Genomic DNA, 23,607 nt, shown 5'->3' with positions numbered 1-23,607 from the left:
CGGTTATCAACTGACACTGCTGCTGGCTTCCTGCTGGTCAATACTGAAATGGTTGCGATCAGATCAATGGTTTTACAAAATCGCCTCGCTCTTGATACTTTATTGGCAAAAGAGGGCGGAGTCTGCAGGATGCTGAAAGCGCAACACTGTTGCACTTACATTCCTGATAAGAGTGTTGAAATTAAGAAATATGTGAGAAACATTACTAATTTGGAAAAGGAACTCAAACCACTGGAGGTTGATAGTGCCTGGAAGAGACTAACAGATGGTCTCTCCTCTGTAGGTAGTTGGTTTTCTAACATAGGTAAAAATCTTGTGAGTAAAATACTGATGCCAATAGCTGCAATAAGTTTAATTGTGTTGATAATAATAATTTGCTGCAAATGCCAAAAATGCAGAAAGAACTATACTGTGAATAAGAGAGGAGTGAAAAGGAATGTTGATGAACTAGAGTTAGAAGAACTGAGAAACCAGATTTACAAAAAGGCCAAGAATTCCCATCCTAATAAGGATGCAGAGAAGAGGCTTAACAACAAGTTTATGGAGATTGAAATGAATGAGATTTAAAGGAAAAAGTTGGCATCTGTTTCCATTAATAGTGATGATAGTAAATATCATCAAAGAGGGGATTGATGGAGCAAGGATTTGCACGTAATGCGACTTGCTTACGTTCAGGAACCTCACCTAATCAATAACATTATTAACCAACCTGTTTTGTCATTAATAATGCACTTTCACACAACACGCGGGTGTCCCAGAGATGCTTGCCTATGTGTCTTCTAATCATAACTACGCTTGCAACTGACATGGTCGCTACTATGCGGGATTTCAGTCTGCGCATGCGTCGGTCATACCCATGTGATGTGACGCATTCGTAGTTCTGGAGGGATTTTTTTTCGCACATGCGCATTATTGCAAATATGGCCGCTTTGTTCTGTAACATGCATCTTGCTTGCTACCGCTGCTTTTGCTCAGCTGTCTATTTCTGCTTAACCTCGAACGCTATAGATATTATTAAGTAAGGGGTGCAGTGAAGCTAATCATGGTAAACAGTGTATTCATTTTTTCTGTGTTTCTAATTTGTTTTCGCTTACTTTCATGTACCGCGTATCTGTGGGCCTGGGAGTGGGGAGCCTCTCCATCTTAGAAGTCTGAGAGGAACTGGTCACGTGACAGGAGAAACAAAGTCTTGCAACAGTGGAACTCATCCAGCTGGCTGCCGAAACTGAGATGTTCCTGGGAACATGCCCTCTGCCCCTGGAGAAGACTTCGACTTGTACCTGAAATGTATCAAATTATATGATAATGTTTGTGTGCCCTATTGTTTCAGCACTATTATGCTATGGGAACTGGAATGTAAGGGGTGGGTACGAAAAATTAAATATTCACTGTGGGAACACTGAATTCTAGGTGGTGACAATGACCTAACCACCTCTCTTGTCCAATCCAAAGTTGGGGATCCTGTCATTTGCAACATTTATGGGTGGTCCACTGACCCGAAAACAGTATAACTAGTCTAGTTTTAGCTAGAGAAATTGTCCGACTTGTCCGAATAGCTGACCTGTCACCGACCCTACGAACTCTATAGGTGATTGATACAGAGAGCTGCGGAGCACTCTGTCCGTAATTTCCACAAACTCGCTGGGGTGGAATAGTCTTAAGTGCTGGCGAAGCACTTTGCTGGGAGATTCGAAAACCCAATCGGGGTTATTGGCGGATTCCGTGCAGAGAGGGAGTAGCGCAGGCGTTGCATCCAAAGCTGAAGGTTGGTCGTGCCCTTTGATAAGCCCAGTCCTGATCCAAATCCTGAGGGGTATCCTGTCCTGACTGTCCATGAGCTGTACCTGCTCACCTACTGGCATCCTAAGTCCTTGAGGGTCCTTGTCCTCGATTTTTCCCCAAACTGACCCGTGGCCAGGGTTAGTCCTCATTCCCGTCCTAGGTAAATATAACTGTGGGTGTCCGTCTATCTCTTTCTCTTTCCTCTCCTCCTTTTAAATAAATCACCATTGCCTATGTTATTTTTTCTTGTCTTCTCCAAAAGACTTACATGCAAACTGTTTTATTAGTTATGTTCCATTTTTCCTTACCTGTAGGATATTATTGAAACTGTTTGTGATCTATTTTACTCTCGTTTAGAATCTATGCTTAAATTAGTAGTCAGAATAAGGTCTGTTTAAATCGCTTGTAGAAATACTAGCACTTTTAGTATGGTTTTCCAATTTTACCTGCCTTAGTATAAACCTGTAATCTGAAAAGCATGTTCCCTGTTACCCTATTCCTATAGATTGCTTGCACTCAATGGTGCTCACTCTCATTCATAGTTACATTTTAATCCTGATTCTAGTTATTGATATTCTAATCTGTATAAATGTTATTCTCATGGCATAAGAACTCTAAACTTTTATTATATAAAATCTTGAAAACCCTTCAGGTGTCTGTGGTCATTACAATTATAAATTGTTATTCAAATGTATAAGGTATTTTTGTTAGTCTTATCTCCTACCCACTGCTAGCTCCTGATTCGTCGGGAACATAGGTACCTGTGACAAGGTGGTAAGTCAGGTACACTGGAAATAGTAGTAAGGAAAACACAAGAATTACTGATAGGGACGTGTAAACTCGCCCGATTCACAAGAGTATAGTGATAAAAACGTCATGGGCCCAAGTGCGTATACATTGGTGAAATAAAGAGTCGGGCGACCTGCGCGCTCCATCAGTCTGACATTCCTCGAGGGGTGTCCATTTTGAGACCAAGAGGGGGTCCCACAGTCTCTCACTTCAGGTAATGGGGTTGACTTTATCCTAGAGGGATTCTTGGCTCCACACCTACAAACATGCTAAGTACACTTAAGTACATCTAGTTAGGGTTGCATCATAGGAGTATGCATTATTCATGTCATGTATTTTTATACCTGCCTGTATTCATTGTTTTAGCACTATGGTAGAAATCTACCAAACCTTTTTACTCTGTTGGTGCTCATGATTTACATCGGTTTCTGTCTCACGGTTGTTTCAGCACACCTATGTTACACTAGAATGATGCAGGTTCAATAAATGCTTATTGAAAATTTTCCCACCGTTTAATCTGTGTATCTCTCTGAGACAAAGTGAGCACAAGAGACTGAGCAAAAAGTACTGTACGGTTTCCACAATTCCTGATGGGATAGAGTTGTCATGGTCGATAGTTGCCAAGAACTATTCTCTCCTTGGTAAGAGGAGTTTACAGTGGCACTGTGAGCTGGCTGGTAAACAGGCACACATACCTGGTGGGGGCGTCTAGAATAATTCTGAACACCAATCCTACAGTTTATGTTGTCTAAACGTGCAGATCCTATATAGGTTTATAGGGACTACACAAAATTCCTCTGGAAAAAATCTCCAAATGGCAAATCCAAGGCAGAAAAAAAATCGAAATCCCACAGGACAAAGATTTAAGGAGAATTGTACAGCAAAGAACCAACAACAACCAAGAAGAAATGAATGGACTGAAGGAACGTGACAAGATAGAAGTGTTGCATAGTCTGCCAGTCAAGCTTTTAACCAGCCATCAAGTTCCTACAAGTGGACATTCTTCTCCTTGAACTGGAACAATCCTAAAGTGAAAAAATGAATGAGTGACATACTCAGCTGAGAAAACAAGAACATTAATATTTTTGCTTCTTTCTCTATTTCTGTGAAGAAAATTTACTGTGGACTAAGTCCTTCTGGCTTCCTTAAAGGTTAAGTTCTGGAGGAAAAAAGACTTGCCTTTCTGGGATGGTGCCTTGAGACACAGGTAACAGGCTTTTTACCCCGAGGGAAGGTGCTTGCAAGTGAACTCTGATCTTTGATGGGAGCGGCCTGTGATGTCAGGGACTAGAAACGTATTGAATGATGGTGGCCTCAAAGGCTGTTGGAGAGGAGCAAGAGCGATGTAATAAGGCACCACAAGCAAACTTCAATGGGCTTTCTGTAGTGGATATGGCACAGGAGGGAGGTACATTGGCTGTACAGTAGAAGCACTCAGTAGGCTTCTTTGCTCCTTTACAATCTAGACTAGAGTGAGGACAAGTGGGCAAACTTCCTAAGGGGGTGTAGCGTAACTGATGGGGCCACCTACCAGGGAGAATAAAATAAATTAATCATACAGACAAAGCAAAGAGTGGTTGTGGAGTAGCATATGAGGCAATTGGTGGAGTGCGGAAAACTTTGCTGGCCTGGATAATATGTACTGACAGCAACAGGTATGTAAATCAAGCTGACAAATGGAATCCCTTCTTGCATGTACACATCGGGGCAAGTCCAAAGAAATTGGAAAGTTCCTTAACCAACTGATAATATAGAAGGTGGCAAAGAAGTAGAAGACGTCAAGGTCTTTTTATAAAGCATTTACAATCTTCCTTGCGATGCACCTTGCCAACTTCCAGACCTTCTTGTGGTCAGAATGGGTGAACATGTAGTGCTGGAAGGTGCATGTCCCAAATTCCACAAGAGGGCAAGGATGGGGAGTGTTGCACCTCATACTAACCAATTGCACTGCTCAATTGCGACTTAAAACCTTTAATAAAATATTAATAGCAATGCTGGAAACTCTAGCTATTATGGTTCAAGCTAGAAGGGTTGAACTTCATCGGAGACTGGCAAATCTTCTAAAGTCAGAAGACTGACTTAACTTGCCGAAAAAGTCACATGTAAAATAATACTCGCTGTCCTGAATGCTGAGAAGAAATCTGAACGAATCAGACGCACCATGGATGAAATTTTCTTTGTAAAAAGTGGAACTGTGTAACATTGCGATCACATATAAAAAAGGCTAAATATGCAGGCCTGGAAGATGTCCTTGTGACTATCAACAAACCGGACACTGTTCTAGGAGCCTTCCTCAGGGAATTAGAGGTATTTGACAAGGCGTTGGGCCTGAAGGTCAATGACGATAAATCACTAGCACTCAGCCTCTCCCTCCCTCCCCAAATGGTTGACCAACTGAAGAGGCAACATCCCATCCAATTTTCGATCATTCATATACCTTACCTTGGGATCAATTTAGCATCAACCATGCAGGCCACAGCTGACATTACAGTAAACTGCACAGGCAAATCCGTACCGATTTACAACAGTGGAAGCACCACCAAATGTCTTGGCTAGGCAGGGTAGCAGCCATCAAAATGACGACCCTCCCAAAGATTATGTACCTCTTCCAGACCATTCCCTTTGCTCGCACCCTCAGGTAGGATTCCAAAATTACAGTCAGAGCTCTTGCAATTCATATGACAGGGACGGAAACCCAGCATGAAGAAAGCAAATTGTTTTCTCCACCCTAGTGAAGGGGGTCTAGGGATCCCCGACCTTCAACCATGCTACCAGGCAACGCAGCTGCACTACCTGGTGGCATGGAGCCGTGCCCAATCAGAGACACATGGTTTTTCCAAGACAGAGCGGTAGCTGGCACATCTCTTCCGAAGGTTCCCTTTCTGAAGAAACCACATAGGTCGTAGAACCTCTACCTCTATCCCCTATCACACGGGCAACAATGGTGGTGTTGGATCAGACTAGCACCCGACATGGCCCAACTACTTTTCCCTCACCACGGACTCTGCTACTCGACAACCCAGATTTCGACCACCCAGATTTCACTTATGGAATGGGAAACAGAAGATTCACAAAGTGGCGGCAATCAGAGTGCCGTTCAATGGCCATTTTTGTATGGGAAGGGGATCCTCTCATTCTACCTAGTCCGCACAGACTATGGCATCCCTGAGTCAGAGAGCCTTTAATACCTACAGCTTCGACACTGAACACTACACCCACAACATAAGCCCAATACGCAGAGACACCTCACCCAATATGAAAAATGGTTTCTCACTAAAACCTCGGATAAGAAATTGATCACAGAACTATAAGCACTCCTTAACTCCTGGAATAAGCACATACACAATGCTGGCCGGGACAGGTGGGAAAAGCACCATGCGTAACATCCTCATATACTGGGGCACACAACAGACGCCTTCCCATAACGGCTGACTCCATAGGCTATGGCACATATTGGGCATGAAGAAGAGAACGCTCTCATTAGCGGCTCAGGGATTGACATTCAGATATTTATGGCATCCTTTCCTATCCCTACTTGCACAAGATTTTCTGATAGATTTCTAAGTATTCTGAGCTTACCATAGATGGCCTTACAATCACCCTCTGAGCAGCCCTAGACTGCACGTGGACACTGCAGACTTTACTTTCCAGCCTAGAAGCGAGTGGGAGGGAAGGGTAGGGGACTGTTTGCAATAATGTGTTCACATGGATAGGGGGCTTTACACTGCCCCAGAAAGCGCAAGATCCATTGGTGGCATTATTTCTTGGGGGGTTTTTCTCATGAAAACTTCAATAAAAAGAGTTGAACCATAAAAATGCAGGCTTCGTGGTCCGTATAATACAGGAGTTGGGTTCTCTGTAAATATTGTTGGGAACAGAAAAGAAACAACTATTTCTGTCAATGACATCATGGTGGTTGTGACCATCCCCTACAAGTGACTCTCAGATATGGGAGGAAACCTAGACTTCCAAGTATTGTCAGAGCTCAAAATGAACCAAAACCAAATAGAATTACTCAACCCGACCCTGAATGGAGAACAACTTTAAACAAAGAGCATCTCTCTATTTTAGTGGGAGAAATGCAAAAAGTAGCGAGGGATTGAATTCATGACTCCATGCAGACCATGCTTGGTGCTAATTACCAACCATTGCTGAATAAGATAAGTTAGCATTTGGCTGGGTAGAACTTGAGTACTAAAGAGAATTAGTCTGGTACACCTCTTGTATTAGTTCCACCTATTGCCCCAATGTACACCAAATTGACAGAGTGGGACAGCGCACCTGTGGTCTGATTTCTGCAGCACGATAGGGCCTGTAATGCCATCCAGGGCTCGTGGTGAGTTATAAACAGGCACGGCCTGCTGAAGCAGCTAAGCACTGATACCCCACTTCAATAAGGGAAGTGAGTTCTCACAGCTTCTAGTATGAAGAGGGAACATTTCATCTACAGTTCCCCAACTGTGTATACACTTCAAGGCAATCTAGTAAATCTTTGAACACATAACAAAAGAGGACCCGGGGACAGAAAGTAGCACGTTCGGTGGTCTAACGGACTTCTGCTTGTTGGTGTAAGCAGAGGGTCACATGGCATTTTTCGAGATGCTCATACATTCATCAGCAAGGTTTAAATATATGCACAGTAGGTTCTCTTGAGACAGGCAATCAACCTCAGTGATGGAAGGCATGGAGAACAGTGTCTGACATTCTGTTGAGAAGGTCTGCACTGCATAGCAGGCTTCTGAGTAGTTGAATTGGGTATCGGATGATTCCATCCATTGTGGAATTCTAATCTCCTGGAAGGTAGACGTATGTGATGCAGAGGTCCTAAGCAGCAGCAGTAAATGGCAAACTGTATGCACTCCTAAGATGATTTGTCTCCGGTACCTTGTTTATCTATACGATTCATGGTTGTGATGTTCATTCAAAGGAGAATCGAGGTGAACTTGAGCAACGTGGGGAAGTGCATGAAGACTTAGGGGCAGTTCCTACTGTCAGAATGCTGACAGGGTTGTCCAGAGTTCCATTTGAGCCGGAATGCATCTGCTAGTGAGTCGTCTCGCAGAAACTCAAACGTGCAAAACGGTTGGCACTAACCATTCAACAGTGGTGAAAAGATCTAGCAAGGGTTCTTCCCACTGCCGGAAGGTTCCCTGAAGTATCTTGAGATATAGTCACCTTTCGCTGTCTGCTAGACACCATGTGCTGAGCTTGTTTTCTCTGGCATCCAAAAAACTGTGAAGATGATTCACGAACAGGAATATGTCCAGATGCACAGGCCAACTTTAGAGGCACAGAGCCTTGTGGCACAGGGCTCATGTCCACACTCATTCCCGCTATTTACAATACTGTATCCTGTCCGTGAAAACTTGCCTCCCTTTAATGGACAGCAGCAAGGCCTTCTAGACCAAGTTATTGGCTGATACCTCTAACAGACTTGTATCAAGTCAGCTTCTTCTGGAACCAGAGCTATCTTATCTCCACTTTTACTAAATTACCTTCCCAACCAATTAAGTGACGAATCCAACATTACCATTAGCTCCAAATGTGGTCAAGCAGCCACCATTGCAGATCATATACAGTCTACTTCGATATCTGAACAGCCGCCAATAGGGCTCCTGGGTGCTGGATTGGAACTTTAGATTCCATTGCAGAGCCCACATTTGCCATCTGGCGTAGTTGACAATGAGGATTCAGGAGATAAAAGGGCCAAGAAGTCTCAGGCTCAGTCCTAGGTCTCAGCGAGAGCAGTTCTGAAATATTGGGATAATAGCCCAAATGTCTTGGTCTTATTGTAAATGAGGGAAGGCCCTGAAATGTACCGTACCAGGACAGCCCCAATGAAAGAAAGTTTCTGAGAAGGAGTTCAGTGGGTCCTCAGCTTACTGCTCATGAACCCCAACTATATCGTGAGGTTCACTGTCGTCTGGAGGTGGACTGCGATTTAATATGGCGAGCTCAGCATCAATAAATCAATAACCAGCCATCGAGGTAGGGGAAAATGGATATCTCAACCTTCAAAGATGGGCAGAAACTACCACAGTCATGTTCAGGAAGACCCAAGGGGCCATAGTTAAGCCGTAGGGGAGTAGATCAAAAAGAAAATAGTCCTGGGCTACCATGAACCACAGGTAACGTCTGTAGGACTGCTGGATGAGTATAAATGGAAATACGCGTCCCGCAGGTACAAGGGCACCATCTAGTTGATCAGGGACAGGGCAGAAAAATCTGGGCCAGCGTGAGCATTTTTTATTTGTCCTTCCACATGAAGGCATTCAGAGGTAAAAGGTCTAAGATGGGCAGAAGGCCTCTATCCTCCTTTGGCACATGTAACTAGTAGGAGTGCAACCCTCCCCTATCTCTGAGCCCACAACCCCATCTATTGATCCTATGGAAAGTTAAACGTTCACCAGAACTAACAGCTACTCCCCTGAGATTTGTTTCGATGGGGTGGGGATAGGGTGGGACTAGCGGTACAGAAAGGGTAAAGCATAGCCATGCTAAAGGCTTCAAAAGGACCCATAGGTCAGACATGAGGGAATACCCTCAGAGAAAATGCCGGATCCTGCTTGCCACAGGATGGTTGCGTGCCACTGATGGCAAGCTAAAGAGGTTTGGCGACTGTTGATGCTGGGGAAGGGGACTGGGAGAACTGGGAGAACTGGTGCCCTTGCAGTGTTTCATGTTTCATGCTTCCTTTCCGAAGATAAGCAAGCCATCTAAAGGCACATCCACAAGAGAGATGTGTGCCTCTCCAGAAAATCCAATGGAGTGCCTCCAAGCTTGACAGCGGACTACTACACTTGGGTAAACCGACCTTTCCAGACAATCAATAGTATCAAGTCTGTAAAATCATGTATTTGACTGCATCTTGAGGTTTTCTCAGACTGCAGGCAAGATCTTGCTGGCCATGTCCGAAAGTACATCAGTATACTAGCCCAATAATCAGCTCCACTGACTGACTTCAAGGTTAGGCTAGCTTAACAGAACATTTATTTCCCAAATGCCTCAATACACATTACTCTCTCTCTCTCCAGAAGAGTCAAGGGAAAGGAACTGGGGTTCACCTTTGCTGGTCGAAACCTTAACCGACTCTCTGGAGTAGGATATTTAGTGAGAAACTCATGGTAGCCAGACACAGGTTCAACATCTGGCTCAGTGGCGTAACTAACCTGAGGGTGCCCCCATGCAAAGGTCACAGAGAGGGGTCCCCCCCACACTCTGGACCCAGTCAAGAGCATTAAGGACAGGGACCTCACCGCCCGTGCATTGTGCCGGGAGGGGGCACCCTGGAGCTCGGGGGCCCTCCGCCCCAGTGGTGCAGCAGGGACTATTGTTACACAACTAGCTACACACCAAGGATTTAAGTGGTTTGTGGGAAAGGTGTGACCATGTACAAAGAATAAAGTACCCACTGCTGTCGATGATAAGAATATTGTAAGTCACCTTTGGCCTTGTGCCACTACATGGTCATGGAACTCCTCAGTGAGTTGCAATATCCTTATAATGTATGGCAGGGGCTAATTTAACCCATAAAGTACCTCCACCAGTTTAACTGTGGCCTAATGCATTTCCCCCCTACAATTCGCTTCTACTGACGCTACAGATAGTTCCACTAGTGATATTCTAGAAAATGCATACAATAAAAAAGGCATAGAGCAAATAGTGCAGAGGTCTGTGATAGTCCACGCAGGCATGGGTAATTGTTGATTTGGATAATACATTTAAAATACTAGTAATTGAATTACGCTTTCAATTTACCTGCATGGATTGAAATATATTGCGTCCTCCCACAACCAGTGTTTAATTTGCGCTGGTAGTTTCCGGTGCACCGGCACGTAATGGTCAACACCACACTTAGGACAGTCTGCCACATGGTGGCGCTGCTCATCTAATTTAGAGATTAGCAGAACAACTGTTTAGGAGTACAATATACATTAAAAATTACTAATTTGTGCCTCCACAGTCATTCCTTTAGCTTTGGGGACATTGCGTAATCTGAACTGTAGCACTTGCTGGCAAGAGAGATGGCTAGTAGTTGTTTTGGCGCTGATGACAGGGGCAATGGGAGGTACAAGCTGCAGTGGCCCCTTGGTCAGAACCCTGGCACTTATTATTTTACAAATAAATTAAGCACTGATCACACAACATCTCCCCTTAGTTTATTATATATGCAGAGGACACCATGCCTGCATTCAACTATTCTTAAAAATGCCATCCCTGTCCCCTTACAGAAGACTTATCAAAACAAGATCCCTGTGCATGGCACAACTGTGCTTGTCATTAAGAAAAAAAACTGGTAGTGTAGGAGAGCCATTTGGGGGAGGGGGTCCACTTCCTTAGCACTCACCTACCACAATCACTCCTATGCAATTACCCCTTCACATCCTTCATCACTCATTCAACATTCTAGCTATATTTGGTTCCTCCATTTCCCTTAAGCAGAATCCTGGTTATGTTTCTTGGAGTTGCACACATCCTCTTCCTATTGTGGCCACCTAACTGCTTTTATATGGACATGAGCTGAAATGTAAGGTCCCGGCCAGTAGAACAATTAGAAAAATAAGATTTGAATGTTCCCCCTCATTAGTTCATATTTTAAACAGTTAATGTAGGAAGAAAACACTAAGTGTGCCCTACAGCTGCCCTGGTGTCCCCTGATTAAGAAAGACAAAGGCCATATATAAATGAATATCGATGATTTCATATAAAGTTCTATTTCAGAGCAATGTTGGGGCTTTTCAGAATGTTAAATTGTGAACAGATGGCTATATTTGTCTGTTGGAATTAAAAAGGTAGCAACATTGCCTCTGCCCCAATAAATTCTGGGCAGCCTTTTCCCCTCTCAGACAAGTAGTGCTCTATGGAAGATCCGCTCTTGTAAGGGGCCTGGCAGGCTCGGCGTGAAGGAGAAACAAAAGTTTGTCTTTGGTTTCTCTTCACTTCGGAGTCAGCTTGTGTCAGCTCAAAACCAGCTGCAAATGCATCTGCTTTACAAGAGACACACACCCTGGACAAACAAGCTGAGCCCCCCCTGCATATATCTGCATATATACAAGAATAAGGCCCGCCACACAGCGGGGATTGCGGGGGTGTCCATTGCGCCACTGATCTATCCACCTTCCCATTCATCAGTGAGAAACAGCAGGGCTTTGACTAGATGCCCTATAAGGGAGCAAGGGCTCAGATGAGGCTGGTCTAGGCTACAAAACTTCCATCAGGATATTTGTCTTAACCTCAACTGAGGGACGTTGTAGGTCCAAGACCTCAGATGCTCATGAAATTACCACTGTAAATGATACCATCTCTTCTGTGGGAAGTTCAAGTGGCTAGTCTAACCATGTAGCAGGCGGAGTATTGCACCCACTCGCCACTTGTAAATCTATATACAAATCATCATCATCATCACGAGGCGCTAAACCATTCCCATCACTACCATCATCACTATCTCTGGATGGCAGCATGCTTTGGTGAGAATCAAAGCCAAAAAGACATTGGAGCCCCTAAAGGCAATTCTGCCTAGCATAGGACCAGAGTCCGGCTGCATGGCGACTGGTTGCACTTTAGCAAATTCATAGGGTCACATTGGTTGGGATTATGCGGATATTACTTTGAGGTCTTACATCAGAATCAGCTCCAAGATCCTCCTCTGGTGATGCCAGTGTTGGTACTGGCATTGACAATGAAGAGATTGCCGTAGATTGTGGAGCCGGGGTGGAAATCTGTACCAAGGGCATCGGACAGCACTAAGTATGGATCCACATGTGGTAACCGGAGTGAGGGAGACTGCGAAGGCACATCAGGGGGATCCAGAAGAAAGTCAAGTATCTGAACCATGGTCTCCTGGTGTCAATTAGCTTTGGCATCGTCGATGGTCCGTGGAATTCATGTCACACTGGAACCAACTGTGCAATAAGTTCCACAACAGGAGATCTGGAAGGAGTCCAATAATCACTAGAACGCCCTCGCGCCTTCTTTTTGGTACAGAGTGGCAGGACGGGATCAAATCCTGCTTCGCTTTCTTGACTTTACGTTGCCAATTTTTACTTATCAGATTACTCCAATCGCAAAGTTAACCTCTCGCAGGAGCAGAAGCGATCTTGGGAGCTGGAGTGAGTCTGTGAGCTCAATTAAGGGCAGCACTAATGAAAAACCTGCAACTTCTTTTTGTGCTCAGGGATTTACAGCTTCGCTTCTTGGTCCCGGATCGCCTTTTGGTGCATGAGGCACATTTGTCACAGAACTTCTAATCTTGCCCCAAGCTCAAACACCAGAGACACAACTTGTGCAGGCCAGCGACCGATATGGGTTTTCTGCATTTGCATCATGGTTTGAAACCAGCATCTTGGGAGTGGACATAGTTCCCTAGGGTTAGCGCAAAGTCACATGGCGCTTACTAGCAGCACAAAGGAGAATTGCTAGCGAAAGCTTTCCGGATCCAGTCTGGTACCTAGGGAGTATTCTAAGGTGAGGAATCTGCAGTTAGAAGTATTCATCAGAAGTCATGGAGTTTCATTTTAACATCTGTACACCACAAAAAAGATAGTCTGTCAAACAGTAATAATACTTGGGAAAAAAAGGTAAGGAGAATGGTATATTTATAGAAAAAAAACCAGCAAAAACATGACCTTACTGTGAGAAAAAGCTTGCTAAAGAAAATTAGACATCCATACATGGCGAGTGAATATAAATGATAATAATAATAATAATAATAATAATAATAATAATAATAATAATATAGCCACATCACCACTTCTCTGTATGAATTTCTGTAGAGCTCCACAAATGGCCGCTGTGAAAGTTACAAAGAGGATGCTGGATGCCACTGGCACTCAGATAGTTGCAGCCATTGTGCGAGTGGTTAGAGGTGATGGGCCACCTGATGACCAATGGCGATATTGCTATGCTCAGGATCGTGCGCTTTGCCCTAACTACCAACTGCATCTTCTACATTTCAAGTATCTGCATTGGCTAGATCGTACGCCAGAGAGGCTATATAAAGCAAGCCTAATTGAAGATGCGCAATGCATGCGATATGCAACTGCCTGTGCTAGCTTCTTACGCCTTGCGGGGGACAGCCCAGACATGAGGCAATTTGGGGATGCAGTATTGAGGCGCTAGAAACAATTGTGGGAAGCGTACTGGAGCATTCTCCGCAAGTTACGCTATTAGGATATGTGAAGGACGTGCCGCCGGAGGGACGCAGACTTACTGCAATGCTACTCCGGGTGCGATGAGATGGGTACGGCGAGTGACTGCGTGGCGGACTGGCTCAGAGATTCAGCATTTTGACATGAGCAAATGAACCACTACTGGGAACTGATGCCGGCACATGCCTGCCCCAAAGACATGTGCCCCCCCCCCCCAGCGGAGTATTTACGGGCACAAACTAACTTGGATGAAGCTGCAACTGCTATCAGCAATGTGGATCTGGGGGGCGGCTTGGGAGGTGGAACGGATCCACGTAGAGTGGCCATTGGGGCCTGAGAGAATGAATGTTAGACTGCGTTCTAGATAACATAGTTGGAATGCCATTGTTACCCTACATCCCTCCCCCCTTTTTTCCCTCCCTACCCTTTTCCTCTTTGTTGACGCACTGTACTAAATGACACAACGCAAATTATTTGTAAGCATGTAGCCTTGACCTCAGTCTGAACTGCTATACACTATACTGTCATTTCTTGTTTGAAACATAATAAGAATGAATTTTAAAAAATGTGATGGACCATGTTGCATTTATAAGCTGTGGTCCAAGTCCTTTCTTCTCTGCTTGGCCTACTCCCTGAGACTGCGATATCTACATGTTAAGAGTGCTTCAGTTTGAGTCAACACTGAATGGTGAAAGTGAGGTCCTTTTTGCATTGGAAAAAAATTGCAAATAACACAGTTGATGGACAGAATGCAGAACAATGTCTTATATTCACCCCAGTACAAAGATCTGGGCCTAAATCCATCGTTTTTTTTGCACTCCTCACCACCCTAGGTCCGACAATGGCTATATGCAAATCAGCCTTGACCCTGTGACTCATGGGAACAGTCCAGCCCGAACTACCAAGCCATGTCTTTCCTAGACCGGAATCAAGCATCCAAGGACCGGTTTCTGGCTATCAGCCTTCTTCAGCCTGGATAGTTTGACTCCAGTGATGTTGAGAGCCTGGGACTCACGTCTGAGCATACCCAGCCCTCTCGGGGTGAAAATTGCAAAAAACACAGTTGATGGACAGAATGCAGAACAATGTCTTACATTCACCCCAGTACAAAGATCTGGGCCTAAATACGTCGTTTTTTTGCAGTCCACACCACCCTAGGTCAGACAATGGCTATATGCAAATCAGCCTTGACCCTGTGCCTCATGGGAACAGTCCAGCCCGAACTGCCAAGCAGCACATCAGGCAGCAAATACTCCAATTCTTCAGGTGGGGGAAGGATGAAACTGCACACTTTTAGAAGAAGCACTTAGAGAACATGATATTAGACCTTCCTTTTAATTACTCTGGTAGAGATTTATGCATTCTTATTAAAGAGAAACTACAAAGAAAGGTAATTTCCTAAAGGGAAGATATAAAAGTCAGATGTGTACAGATTATTTTCCATTTATGGAAAATGGTGCACAGTTTCAAAGTTTATGGCACCAACCGTGATGGTCTCCATGTTCTACACAACCTTTGCTGCTGACCCCTTGAGGGGTAATGCAGACAAGTGGTTTGGGGATTTTAATAATACAAGATTTAGATTCAATATCATTCACTTTTATTTGGGTAATTTTAACAAATGGACGAAACCTGAGTTAGCACCACCTTGCACCTGTGATAATTTTTCTGTTCAAGACAGTTTACATTTTGTTATGTTTTGTGATTTCTTCTCTGCCCAAAGAAAAAAGTACTTGACACCAGTTTTAAGAGAAGCTGGCTTCTCCCAGGTGAGACCAGCAATGCTATATTTACAATCAATGGGCAACATTTGCATTACTTTTGCCATGGCTAATTTCCTGGTAGCAGCAACCAGAGCCAGAAGGAGCATGAACTTGGGAAACTGTTGTACATAAGGGGTCTTTTAAATATTTTTAATGTAATTATTTAATCAAATTAACTTGCTGATATATGAAACTGTTTAATTCCTTTTTAACTGTAAATAATATTGTTTTTATGTACTTTGTATGATTTTATCAAATCGAATAAAGTTAATTTGACTGACTGACTGAATAATAAATGCCCTGCAGGTCTCAGAGAAAGTTGTTAGGCTGGGCAACTATACTTTTTACACCTTGTCACCCACATTTTGTACTGCCAGAGCACCCAAATGACCCACATTATATTGGGCTAAATGTCAGGAAGGAACCAGGCCAGGCTGCTGAGAGTACGAGGTTTCAGACAGACCAACACACATTTCTTGATCCCTTAACAGTTCGTCCTGGTCCTTCCAGAAATCCTGGAAGGAAAGCAGAGGCTAATGCACGCTTTAAAGAAAATGTGGGCACTGGTTAGCCATAACTAACCACCTGTGCTCACAAAGTAGGATTAATTCCAGCATAGTCTACTTAGTACTTCTACTTGGTCTGATCGTGGATGGAGATTCTGCACTGGTCCATAGATTTGTAGAAGAATGATCAGACTCTGCTTTTTGCTATAACCCTCCCTCAAGGCCAGAGTGAGGACTAGCCACTGCTGAAGCCTTCCTGCTCCACTACCTTCCTTGGAAGAAACGGGCCACAGCCTACTCTGGAGCTAGGGAACTAAATTGCATTGTTTAGATTTTCCTATATGTGGTATTTAGTTCTAGTGTGTGTTTAACTACATAAGTCGAGAACTAAGTTGGACAATCAATTACACTAATATACGTCTGTGTAGTTGAGCTCGAGCTCCCCCAAACTAACTGCCCGAGAAGCCTTGACTTATTGCCATCACAGAAAGTGTTGCAGAACAGGACTAACGTGCAACAACAGAAAAGCACAAGGGTCCACTATCTGACCGTACCAATGACACTAGAAGAGGAGAAAGAGGCCCACGGGTAAACTTGGGATTGGGCCAGTGTTAGTTAACCTTGATTCATAGGATGCTTATTGTTGCTAGTAATATGCATGTGATTTAGATTAGCTTTGGCTTTTTCTAAGAATTTCACATTTAGAGGAATATGGGAAGCTTTGCAGCAAAGACGCTCTCCCTATTTTCTCAAATTTGAGACGATTAAGGCTGTTCTTGGAAGCGATCTTGAGAACAAGTAGGATGGTCGGGTATTTACCTTTTAAAAAGGTATTTAAAAACTGTAGAACGTTTCACTTGAATGCAGTGTGCCTTTAACTTTGTCATTTCTCATCAACCCAAGGTAGGCACAGCTCCCCATAGCTGCATTTCTAGATGTCAATGACAAAGCTAAGGCTGCAGATGGCTATAAAAACCTCGGTCCTTAAATGCTCGTTTGGTTTTTAAAATGTGACTGTGAACCTCATCTCCAATATAAAACGATCCATTAGTCTCGAAGAAAAAACACAAAAATCATGAAATGTCTGAGAAACTGTTGACAGCAGTTACCCGTCTCTGGTCACCATCACAAGCATTTACGCCCCAAGCAAGTTTATTTGGAGTAACAATGTTGCCTCTGTTTTCAAGACAGAAAGGCATGGGTGCTGTAAAAACGATGCCCTGGGATCTGTGGTTTTATCCTCTAATCTAGAATCCACAGCCCTGCTGCAAGACACTCCTTTAAAGAACATTGCATGCACCAGGAAGTAGTAACAGATCAATTCCACTCTTTCAACCAGAATACTTCTTCAATCACTCATTGAATGAATCTTTGGCTTTTGATCATTTACATCGCTCCACGGTTATTCTGCTAGGTTTCATGTGCATACATGTAAAACAAATTGGAATATAAATGTACAATACGTGTGGCAGGTTTAAATGTCTCAGCTTTACATGAAGAATGAATAGGCATGTATTTAACTAACCTCAGAGTCAATCTGGAATAGATCAATCTAAAACTGGATTTATGATACAGACACCGTGGTTGGCACGAACTTCTCCACTCCACAAGTTAAACAAGTACTCTTGTCCATTACATAATCTTGAGTGAGTTAGTAGCTGCAATCAGCAGCCCAACAAACGATGCAGTCCTTACAGAACATTTAAAGGGCCACACCGAACAATGCAAAGTACTACCAGCAGTCAACAAATGTACCGGAGAAGGGACAGCTTACACTGGATCTTGTACAGGCCCCTTGTCTCCCTCTTTGCCAGCAGAGTAGAATGAGCATCCTTTCGTGGGTCCACCTTGTGCACAAACAAGGATCGAAACCAGCTGCCTTCATTTTCACTGGAGTACCCCCTGAAAAATAATTCTCAAAATAATCAACAAAAAGAGGCCAGGCAGCCAGGAATGATAAACACAGTAAGGAATTACACAAAAAACGACATTTTCCCTTTCCTTTGACATTCCTTGACATCTGCCCATCTGACATTAAGGAGAAGGCCTGCTGACACTGCATACTCCCGATAGTGACGACTATACACACACACAGAGACCATGTATTCATTTCTAAGGTCTAAATAACCTGTACATGATGCTTGACAATTTCAATAAAAATACATTGAAAAGAAAAACTAACACACACAAATACACATAGAAACAGCTCATCTTTAATATCCAATAGCAGAAGCGTCCTAACCTCTGCTAAGACACAAAAAAAGAGACAACCAAATGTTCCATAAGGTTATAGGGTTCCATATGTATATAGGACGGATCATTACATTGCAAATGTGTAGGTACGTTTTTAAATACTTTTTCATGTGCATATATGACAATATATATATATATATATATATATATATATATATATATATATATATATATATATATATATATATATATATATATATATTTTGCTGGGTCAGAGGAGATTCCATGCAATAAAATGCCGTTGAACTCAGCATTCTTCAAGCGTTCTCTCTTCCTTCTGGAGCAGGGTTTTCTTTGGAGAGACAGACAGACAGACACACAATATATTTATTTTATTTATATATCCACATGTTAGTCTTGTTATCCCCGGCTTTAATTTTAACATTATATATTTTCCAACCAAGACCTGTTCTAGCAATACAAAACAGGCTCCGATAAGCACAGGATGCAGTTATAAACCACTTTCGTTTTATTCCAGTAAAACAGTCATTGTGACGCGTTTCGGCTGAGGCACCGGCCTTTCTCACGGCAAGCGCGATTCTGCATTCATTATTTAAAATGTTAAAGAGTACACGTGATGCATGGGCATAGAAGAACACTGCCCAGGAGAAAGGGAGGCAAAGAGGGGGAAACGGAGGGCTGAGTGGGATGTGAATGAGCTCACAAGAAAACAGAAGGAGAGAGAAATCGAGAAAGCAAGGAGTGTACAAGAACTCCAAGAGAACGGATGAAGGAAGAAGGCAGGAGTGGCGGGGAGGAAACAGTGAGGCATGCAAGAATAATTGGGGGGTTGGGGGGAGGAGGGTTAGGAAATAAATAAAAGTAGGAGAAAGGCTGAGGGGGAAATTGGAAGTAATAAAGAGGAAAACAGTCAGAGGAGAAAGTAACGGGGAAACATAGATTTGGAAATGTGCGGCAAGTGCCAAAACTATAACTGGGAGAGAGAAACAAATTAAACAATGGCTGTTGAAGCAAAAGAAATGGGAATGTGAAGGACAAGGAAAGATAAATCAGGGATAAAGTTAAATAAGAACGCAAAGACGGGGGCTAGAAAGGGGGAGCTGTAAGAAAGGACGGGGCAATGAGCAAAATACATTGGGAAGGACTGAAAAGGAGGATATAAGAGCTTAGGACAAGTACGAGTGGTGCGTGCATGAGAGAGAAGGGGAGCAGGAGGTGAGCCCGCAAGTGGTGCCCGCTTGGGAGGGCAGTCTGCTCTTTTTGGAAAGACATACTCATGGTTGTGGCGCGCCCCTGCTCGCTCCCGCAAGGTGGATGCCGCCACAAGCACTAGTATGTTCTTCCGAAAAGGGCAGAGCGAAGGCTAAAGGTCCTCCTATGCAGCGCATGTACGCTGCGTAGGAGAGACCTAAAAAACAGGTCATATATCTTGCCTGTTTAACTCTTACTCATCATGATATAGTGCGCCCATATCCATGACTTCGCTGTTCGAAGCACTGAAAGAGGTAAAATATTTTAATTACTTAATTAACTTTTGTCCTTGCTCATTACAGTACTGTAATTCATAAGTGTGTTCTGAGAAACCCACGGTCTCCCTTTCAAGTGCTGCCATGACGAAATAAGAAGAAAATATCTTGAGTCAATGATCATAATACATGCGTGTGCAGGACGTAAAATATAAATATATATATATATATATATATATATATATATATATATATATATATATATATTTTTTTTTTATATTAAAAAGCACAATGTCCTGTGCGAGAGGAGCGCCTTGACAGTTTGTGCCTTCGGCGAGACTAGGACAGTGTCTCGCTGACAATTATCCAGCAAAGAAGATAACGAAGCACTCCTTTTGGCTTTTAAAATTGTTTATTTAATTGCAAATGAATAAATAACTTTTAAAGCCAAAAGGAGTGCTGCATTATCATCTTTGCAGAATATATATATATTTTTTTCACTTAAAAAAACCATAGGTTTCAGGCCTTATATAGTTAGGAATTAGCATTTAAAAAACCATTAAAATTGCTCCTATATAGTTAGTTGTACTAACTATATTTCGCGCACCCGCAATCCACTGCTGATGTCACATATTACATCATTCATGACATGGTCAGTGACATCACTGATGACATCACTGATGACATCATCCAGTGACTGGGCGTTTCTGTAAAGTTTAAATATGTTTTACATATTGAAGAATGAATGGATGTATAAGTGTCTGGATGAAGGATTTAGTAGGTGCGTGACTGCCTGTATGAGTGAGTGATTAAATGTGTCTTACTAAATGCATGGATTAGTGACTAAAGTGTCTGAATGTGTGCATCAGTATGTCTGTTGTTGTGTAAGCTGCTGCTTGTGTTGATCAGTAGCTATATGAGTGGCTATATGGGTTATTGATTGGTTGCCCAAGTATTTGAATGGGAGACTGTGTGTGTGTGTGTGTGTGTGTGTGTGTGTGTGGGTGGCTGGGAGGTGTGTGACTGTGCATAGATCTGTGAGCAGTTGATTCACTAGGTGTACGAGTTCAAGAGTGCATGTGGAAACAGCTATATGGGCGGTTGACTGTGTTTATGGGTGTGTTGGTGAGTGAATGGATATCTCAGTGCTACATGTGCAAGTAAGTACATATGTAAAACACAGTGCATGTGAGAGTTGGCATATATAAATGACTATACATGAGAGCCAGTGAATGTGCGAGTGGCTATATGGATCATTGTGTACTTGTATCAGTGATTGTATAAGAAAGTAAGTATGTGTTAGTATACCTTTGAATAAGTAAGGTGTTGTGTGTATAACTGTATAGTTGAGGAAATGGAAGTATGATTGATTCTTTGCATGACTGACTAGGTGTGTGAGTAACTCCATGGATGAGTGGCAGTGTGCGAGTGTCTGTATAGGTGTATGAGTGCATATGATAGTGTTGTATTGATGAGTGACTGTATGTATGAGTGATTCTATGGGTGAATGAGTGAATGTGTGTGTAGACCTAGGAATCAGTGAGTGCGTATGTAGTAACTGGTATTGGTGTGTCAATGGTTTCAAGAATGGTAGTCTGTATTTAACACTGGGTGCATCAAAGGATATATTAGAGTGTGAGGAGGTGCATCGTATTATCACATGAATGATATCATCAGTGATGTCATCAGTGATGTCATTTGAGATGTCATCAGTGATGTCACTGACCATGTCATGAATGATGTAATATGTGACATCATCAGCAGTGGATTGCGGGTGCGCGAAATATAGTTAGCACAACTAACTATATAGGAGCAATTTCAATGGTTTTTTAAATGCTAATTCCTAAATATATAAGGCCTGAAACCTATGGTTTTTTACGTGAATTTGCAAGGTTTTTAAAATGCTAATTCCTAACTATAAAAGGCCTGAAACCTATGGTTTTTTTAAGTGAATTTGCAAGATTTTATAAATGCTAATTCCTAACTATATAAGGCTTGAAACCTATGCTTTTTTCAGAGAATTTGCCAAGTTTTTTAAATGCTAATTCCTAACTATATGATGCGTGAAACCTATATTTTTTTTCAATAAATTTCAAAGGTTTTGTAAATGCCAATTCTATTCGCGGATAACGTTTATATATGTTATTATCCTTCTGGGACCACCTGAGCAGCCATCTTGTTTCTCAGGAAAAGTGAGACACAAGAGAGCACAAAACAAGAGTGGAAAACGTGAAAAGGGGGCAGGGTTGGGACCCCCTGACCCCCTAGCCCTTCTCAGGGGGTCCCAGAAGGACCACCAAGTGCAAAAATTGTATTATTTTTTTTTAAATCGCGGGGTACGCGCACGGTACGCGTACCCCGCAATCTTTTTTTTTTTTTGCCCTTGGGGGTCCTTTTGGGACCCCCTGAGAAGAGCTAGAGAGTTGGGGGGGGTCTCTACCCTGACCCCTTTTCGTGTTTTCCACTCTGTTTTGGGCTCTCTTGTGCCTCAGTTCTCCTGAAAAACAAGATGGTGGCCAACACTTCCTGGTTTGGACAGTTTGGAATGTTGACAGTCGACTGCCAGCCGCGCACGTAAGGGTACGCGCACGTACGCGTACGGTGAGCGCATATAGATATATAATTTGATCATATTCAATTTTCTCAACAACTACTGGAGGGATTTTCACCAAATATAGAAAAGGCACTGCTGCATACCTGTCCCTACGATTTCGCCAAGTTCGGTGTAATTCCGTTCAGCCGTTCGGGCTGTAGCCGTTTCTAAAGGTCCCATAGAAAATGCCATTTGAAAAATTTCAAATTCAATTTTCTCAAGAACTACTGGAGGGATTTTCACCAAACATAGCAAAGGCACATCTGCATACCAGGCCCTACCATTTTGCGCAGTTTGGTGTAATTCCATTCAGCCGTTCGGGCTGTAGCCGTGTCTAAAGGTCCCTATGGAAATTAACATGGGGAAAACATGTTTTGAGACCCCCCCCTTTCGGCCCCCGCTTGACGAATCCCCCCGAAACGTTCAGGGAAGGAGCGGAGCAGAGCTGGCCAAAATTCTGAAAAATTACACACAGATTCCTCAATTGGCGCCAAAGTTATTCCCAATAGAATGTTGAGCGCATATAGATATATAATTTGCTCAAATTCATTTTCTCAACAACTACTGGAGGGATTTTCACCAAATATAGAAAAGGCACTACTGCATACCTGTCCCTATCATTTTGCCAAGTTTGGTGTAATTCCGTTCAGCCGTTCGGGCGGTAGCCGTGTCTAAAGGTCCCATAGAAAATGCCATTTGAAAAATTTCAAATTCAATTTTCTCAAGAAATACTGGAGGGATTTACACCAAACATAAAAAAGGCACTGCTGCATACCAGTCCCTACCATTTTGCCAAATCTGGTATAATTCAGTTCAGCCATTCGAGCTGTAGCCTTGTCAGAATGTCCCTATGGAAATTAACATGGGGAAAACACGTTTTGGGACCCCCCTTTTTTCTCGGCCCCCGCTTGACGAATCCCCCTGAAACTTTCAGGGAAGGAGCGGAGCGCAGCGAGGCAAATTTAAGGAAAATTACAGGCAGATCCCTCAATCGGCGCCAAAGTTATTCCCAATAGAATGTTTGGAATTTCCTATGGTAATTAGGTCCTAACTATATATACCTACCCGCGACCGGATATATATTTATATCCGAGCAGCTTCTGTCTCTCCAATGTGGCACACAGAAATCACGGACCACCAAGCAGCTTCGTGTAAATTGGCAAGTTTATTATCTCCTCTTAGTTTCAAGTGGCATGACGCGTTTCGGGGATAGATAGATAGATAGATAGATAGATAGATAGATAGATAGATAGGATTATTATTACCTACTGGCGGTCGCCAGTAGGTAGTTATAGTTAGGATCTACTTTCCATAGAAAATCCGCAACATTCTATTGGGAATAACTTT

General features: G+C 43.0%; 1 protein-coding gene across 1 annotated transcript in view; it reads right to left on the bottom strand.

Moving 5' to 3' along the window:
• The window catches only part of NIPSNAP1 (nipsnap homolog 1), a 246,631-nt gene that overhangs the window by 156,870 nt on the left and 66,154 nt on the right, over positions 1–23,607 (bottom strand). The window contains exon 2 of the mRNA XM_086943230.1: positions 17,762–17,889. Coding sequence (XP_086799356.1) covers positions 17,762–17,889 — 128 coding nt within the window. The remainder of the gene's footprint in view (positions 1–17,761; positions 17,890–23,607) is intronic.

The sequence above is a fragment of the Lissotriton vulgaris genome, chromosome 11, assembly GCF_964263255.1.
Source record: "Lissotriton vulgaris chromosome 11, aLisVul1.2, whole genome shotgun sequence".
In the NCBI taxonomy this organism is placed as follows: Eukaryota; Metazoa; Chordata; class Amphibia; order Caudata; family Salamandridae; genus Lissotriton; species Lissotriton vulgaris.
Note: the sequence above shows the minus strand (reverse complement) of the source record. Positions and strands in the feature narration are given on the sequence as shown.